Source organism: Carya illinoinensis, chromosome 4, assembly GCF_018687715.1.
Source record: "Carya illinoinensis cultivar Pawnee chromosome 4, C.illinoinensisPawnee_v1, whole genome shotgun sequence".
NCBI classification, from domain to species: domain Eukaryota; kingdom Viridiplantae; phylum Streptophyta; class Magnoliopsida; order Fagales; family Juglandaceae; genus Carya; species Carya illinoinensis.
Genome location: NC_056755.1, coordinates 33,733,050 through 33,739,573, shown reverse-complemented (window position 1 = coordinate 33,739,573; position 6,524 = coordinate 33,733,050). Strand labels below are relative to the sequence as shown.

The 6,524-nt window shown below is 39.7% G+C and overlaps 1 protein-coding gene across 1 annotated transcript; it reads left to right on the top strand.

Annotated features, from left to right (window-relative positions):
- Positions 1–735: 735 nt before the first annotated feature.
- LOC122306435 lies at positions 736–1,683 on the top strand. The gene has a single exon (XM_043118863.1). The coding sequence runs from the start codon at positions 736–738 to the stop codon at positions 1,681–1,683; it is 948 nt and encodes a 315-aa protein (XP_042974797.1).
- Positions 1,684–6,524: the final 4,841 nt, after the last annotated feature.

The window sequence follows — 6,524 nt, the reverse complement described above, 5'->3', positions numbered from 1 at the left end:
TGGGAAGGGTGGAAGAAAAAAATTACAAGGGGAAGGTGAAGGTCAATTTGGCATATGGCTGAGGGCTGGACTAAACCAAAAGAGATTTGGGATGGATGGCTATAGAGGCTTTGAAGCTAGTGGTACTAAAGGAAGTTATGATGTTGCAAAAATGGATAGAAAGGTGAGTGATGAAGTATCTGTTACAAGTGAGGGGAAGGAAAAAAAGAAAAAGGATACTGAGGGAGATGTAGATGCTGGAAAGGAAGTGACAGGTGCAGTTTCGACTGGTTTGGTAGCCATAGGGGTGGATGTAGTAGAGGGAGGTGGGGAAAGATCAATGATAGAAGGCTTGGAAGGGGAAATGGTGGTTAAAATAAAGGAAGGGCAGGGAAAGACAGATACGAGGCAGAATGGGGAGGGCTTGTTGGTGGAGGTCGAGGTGCAGGAGTCCATTGAGGCTTTGGGTGGGGAAGTTATAGGCAGTGAACAGAATCATGTGGTGGGGATGACAGGGGGAAAAAATGAAGGTAAAAAGGAAAAGTCTATAGGGGAAGGAAAGTGGAAGAGAAGGGTAAGAGGAAGAGGGATAGAGTCAGGGTTTAAAATAGGCAAGATCCAAGGTAAAATACCTGTGGATGATGTCATACAGATGGTTCAGGAGGGCAAGGAGGGGAAGAAGGTTAGAAGAAAGGAAAACTTGGACAATGAAGCTACTGTTGAGGCAGAGGCTGCTGTGCAGCCCTGCCAAACATAATGAAAATTCTAAGTTGGAACTGCCGAGGGCTTGGGAACCCTCGGACAGTTCAGGACCTTTGCTTAATAGTGAAGGAAAAGAAGCCCAACATTGTCTTCTTAATGGAGACAAAATTGATTAGTGTTAAAACTGAATGGTTGAAAAGTAGGGTGGGATTTCAGAATTGCTTTGTGGTGGACCCAATGGGGTTAGGGGGAGGTTTGATCCTGTTTTGGGACATGGAGGTGGAGCTGGAGGTGTATAACTACTCTCAGAGACACATCAATTCATGGATTACTGACAGAGATTCTAAGTTTAGCTGGCTTCTCACTGGCTTTTATGGTCATCCCGAGGTGCATAAAAGGCAGGAGACATGGAGAATGTTGGAATCTTTTAAGCCTTCAAAAGAGGAAGGTTGGTGTGTCCTGGGAGATTTCAATGAAATTGTTATGGATGCTGAAAAGGAAGGGGGAAGGCCACGGAAGGAGTCTCAAATGGATTCTTTTAGAGAGGCTCTTGAAGTGTGTGAGTTGCATGATGTGGGGTGGAGGGGAAATAGATTCACATGGAGTAATAAACACAGTGATGAGACCTTCACTAAGGAACGGCTAGATAGAGCAGTGGTTAATTCTAGTTGGAATGATACATATGCTGGCAGGGAACTTGAAATCCTGGTCTCAAGATGTTCTGACCATAAACCTATCCTTCTTTGCTGTAAAAAACCTACAAGTCTTGAAAGACTCAATAGTATGGGCTTTAAATATGAAGCATCATGGGCTCTTGAGGAGGGGTGTAGGAATGTCATTGAAGCAGAATGGAAGAAGGGTGTGGAAATGAGAAACACGGGGCTGAGGATACAGAGTTTACTTGAAAAATGTAGTGTGGCCTTGAGGAAATGGAATAGACACCTGATTAAAGATAGAGGGAAGGCAATACTTGAGAAGACTGCAAGCCTCAAACAGCTTTAGGATGTGGAAGGAATGCACAATATGTCAGAAATAAAGAGACTCAGCAGGAGGTGGGGCTGTTGCTAGATAAAGAGGACCTAAAATGGAAGCAAAGAGCAAAAAAAGCTGGTACCAGATGGGGGACAGAAATACTCGTTTTTTTCATGCATGTGCAACTCAAAGGAGGAAAAAGAACACTATCAAGCAGATTCTAAACAGGGAGAATAGAATGGTCAGTGAGAAAGTTGAGATTGAAGGGGCCTTCAAATCTTACTTTGATGATCTCTTTAGCTCCACCAATCCTACAGAGTCTGTAATTGAGAAGTGTATCAGAGATGTTGCACCGAGGGTTTCTCTTGAAATGAATGAGAATCTGAGTAAGAAGTTTACTAGATTGGAAGTGGAGGAGGCTGTTTTCAAGATGGCTCCACTAAAATCACCAGGACCAGATGGTTATGGAGCTAGCTTCTTTCAAACCCATTGGAGCATCGTGGGAGATGAAGTTAGTGATGCAGTGCTGAAATGCTTAAATGATGGTACTATCCCTTCCTCTCTTAACTATACTTATATTGCTCTTATTCCAAAGGTGAAAGAACCAAGTTTGGTTAGTGAATATAGACCCATAAGCCTTTGTAATGTAGTGTACAAGATAATATCAAAAGTAATTGCAAATAGGCTAAAGTTTGTTTTATCAAATGTAATCTCCCAAAATCAAAGTGCTTTTCTGCCTGGGAGGCTTATTTCTGACAATGTAATGATAGCCTATGAAGTTTTGCATACCATGAAATCAAGACAAAGAGGCAAGCATGGAAGTATGGCTTTAAAATTGGATATGTCCAAGGCATATGACAGAATTGAATGGAAATTCTTAGAGCAAATGATGAGGAAGTTGGGTTTTAATGAAAAATGGATCAAGCTTGTGATGGGCTATGTGTCATCAGTTACATATTCTGTTTTGGTGAATGGAGTACCAGGTGAAAGATTCTGTCCAGCAAGGGGATTAAGGCAGGGGGATCCCATATCCCCTTATTTGTTCATTTTATGTGCTGAAGGGTTGAGTGCCATGTTGAACAAGGCTGATCAGAGAGGGATAATTAGAGGTGTCTCGGTGTCAAGAAGAGGGCTGAGAGTAAATCACTTGCTCTTTGCTGATGACTGTGTCTTGTTTGGGAAGGCAAAGAAGGAAGAATGGAATGAAATGATGCAAATTCTCCAAAGGTATGAACATGCATCGGGTCAAGTCTTAAACAAGGAAAAATCTTCTTTGTTTTTCAGCACCAACACAAGGGTAGTGGAGAAGAGCAGAATTTTAAAAGGTGCTGGAGGTGTAGTGTGTGGTAGCTATGATAAGTACCTTGGACTTCCTTCTATGGTTGGCAAGTCTAAATACAACACTTTCAGAAGTGTAAAGGAGAGGGTGTGGCAGAAGATGGAAAGCTGGAAGAACAAATTCTTATCTCAAGCTGGCAAGGAGGTGTTAATTAAGGCTATTTTACAAGCCATCCCCTCCTATATTATGAGTGTATTTAAGCTGCCTAGAAATTTATGCTACGAGTTGAATATGCTATGTTCGAAATTCTGGTGGGGTTATAAAGATGATGTAAGAAAAGTACACTGGTGGAATTGGGAGAAAATGGAAACACAGAAAAGTAGAGGAGGGATGGGATTTAGAGACTTAGAAAGTTTCAATTCTGCCATGTTAGCTAAGCAGGGCTGGAGACTTCTACAAAACCCACACTCATTGGTAGCACATGTGTTCAAAGAGAAGTATTATCAAGACACAGATTTCCTAAAGGCAAAACTAGGAAGATGCCCCTCATTTATTTGGAGGAGCATATGGCATGCAGGAGGTTTATTGAAAGAAGGTTTGCAGTGGAGGGTTGGCAACGGGTCTAAAGTCAAGATATGGGGGGAGAAATGGTTGCCTACCCCTTCATCTTTTTGTGTGCAATCAGCTCCTAAAATTCTGAACAGAAATGATAGAGTGGAAAGGCTCATAAATGGACAAACTATGGAATGGGATGAAACTCTAATTCATGATATCTTCGAAGAAGGGGAAGCAAACCAGATATGTAGCATTCCAATAAGTAAAATGGGGGTGGAAGATAGAATTATTTGGAGATACACGAAGGATGGTCTGTTTACTGTTAGGAGTGCATATCATGTGGATATGGACAGAAAAAGGAAAAGAGAGGGAGAGCCTTCTGAGGTAGTGTCCAATGGGGCTGAATGGAAAAGTATATGGGAGATGAATGTGCCAGGGGTTGTAAAGCAATTCATTTGGAAGGCAGCAAATAATATTCTTCCTACACGAAGTAACCTGTTCAAGAAAAAGATTGGAGATAATGCTTTATGTCCAATCTGTCAAAAACATGAAGAAACAGTGACTCATGCTATATGGAGCTGCTCTTCAGCCAGTGATGTATGGTCAGAATTCACAAGCCCAGTGCAGAAATGTGTAGTTGCAGAGCATAACTTCCTAGAACTATGGGGAAAGCTCATCAACAGGTTCAATAGAGATGAGTTAGAAGAGATAGCAACAACCATGCGCATAATATGGCTAAGAAGGTGATTGAGTTGAATTATTGCATTTTTAATGCTTTTGGAACCAATATATATTAATTCTTTCATTACTTTATCATTGGTTTTATATGAAAAAATGAATAAATCAAAGTTGTGATTTTAATTGATTAAAAGCATGAATTTCTGCTCTAATTTTATCAACTGCCAAATAATATGGATTATGGTACATTTCGCTCGAGCGGCCAGAAGCCGCCGCTCGAGCGAAGTCAGGCAGATTCAAACTCTCGACTTACGCTCGACAGTGGGCTCGACCGAGATGCGGGAAAAGAGATCGCTCGAGTGGAGGCATTTGGCCGCTCGAGTGAATTCAGGCAGAGTTGAACGCTCGATGTACGCTCGATAGGACGCTCGAGCGAAATCAGGCAGAGTCGAACGCTCGACACGCGCTCGACACCCCGCTCGAGCGAATATCGTATTTTGACAGATTTTAGATTTTCTGCCGTGAGACCATATAAAAGCAATTTTTCACTCTAGAGCCAGGACTCTGGGGCTGGAAAACTCGGTTTTTGAATAGAGAAACACTTAGAATTCATTTTTTCTTTGATTTTCGTTCAGATTCGAAGAGGAGGATTCATTCAATCGATCATTCACGCAGCTACACAATTTCCACTGGATCATTCACTCACACTGCAGCAGATTGAAGAACTCCTTGAGGGGTCCAATTGCCACTGCAGCTCAGCCTCCTCCACCGCTTCGAATCTTCATCACCATTCAACTGGCTTGATCTTTTCAATTCCCTACTTGCTATTTCATTTCAATTTTGATTTTCTGAATTATTTTAGAGAATTTTGATTTAGACGTTTGAGAAATTTATTTATTATTCATTCAATTCATGTTATTTATTTTTATCGTTTCGTTAAACTTTCATTTTAGTAGTAATTGCAATTACGATGGTTTAATTTGAGAATTTGTGATTTGAACATAATGATGAACCCTAGAACATTGATTTTGGGGCTTTTCAATTTCAGTGCATGTTTTGTCAATTACTTCCTAATTTAGTTTAATTCTTAATTTAGTTTTATCAATTTCTGAGTTTAATCCATTAGTCATTTACATTCTGATCCTCCTCCACATTAGTGCTACTCATTTTTGAGTGAGTCAGAAGGAACCTTTTCATTTTTGAGCAGAAGTTTTACAGCCCACGAGAGTTGGTTTTGAAGACAAATGAAGGGTTAGAAGATTTCAGATCAGCCCATATATTACTGAAGGAAAACAGACCAGGTGGGAAGAGGAGTAGGCTATGTAGGAGATGGAAGAAGCCTGGAACAAATGAAGTCATTGCCAGTTGGGATGCTACTCTAGATACAAAGAACATGACTATGGGAATGGGGATTGTCATTAGAGATGCAGATGGAGAAGTTCTAACCTCAGTTTGCAACAAGAGGCCCAATGTTGTTCATCCAACACTAGCTGAATGCCTTGCTCTTTGGAAGGCAATTGAAGTCTGTAAGGACCTTGCTTTTTCAAAGGTGATCTTGGAAGGTGATGCAGAAGCAGTAATCAAGAAAGCGAACAATGTGGAGGAAGACCTATCAAGGATGGGACATATAATTGAAGATGTAAAAATAGTTTTAAAGGGTAGGAAGGACTGGAAGGTGAGGTTTATACCGATAGAAGGAAATAATGTAGCCCATTTATTGGCAAAGCATGCTTTAACATTAGATGGAGAAGTTATATGGATAGAGGAGGGGCCAAATGTAATTACAGGCTCTCTTATTAGAGACAAAAATTGTAATAGTTGAGGAATACAAATATACGAGAATGTTTTTGTTTCAAAAAAAAAAAAGTACATGATGCGTAACAAACAATTAAGAATAATTATAGGGCCAATTGCTCCCATGGCAATTACTGCTGGCTAATTTTTTTTAATTCTTCTTTGTTTTGTGATTAAGAAGGTATTATTTAATAATATTATAAATCTTTTTTATAATTTAAAAATATTAAAAAATATATGTAAAAAAATACATAAAAAAAGTTATTAAACTGTTAACGTACCACCGCTAGGTTAACAGTTAAGTGATCAGCGGTGAGCGGTGAGGAGCTTCCAACAATTAAACGTCACATGTTGAGTGATGGGAGCTGGATGGGACGGTGAATATAGTCAACGTCTAGAACCTAAGGGGTCATTACCGTTGATGTCATTATCCCTTATCATCCCTACGTAAGCTTGCATAACTTTTTATTTATTTTTATTAAATTAAAAAAATTATTTTACTCATAATCTATATATATTATATATTTGATAAGAAAATATAAAAAAATTATATATAATGTGTGAT

What these genes read in the sequence shown, in the direction of transcription:
- LOC122306435 (XM_043118863.1), top strand. Translation starts at nt 736, where the DNA reads ATGAAAATTCTAAGTTGGAACTGCCGAGGGCTTGGGAACCCTCGGACA.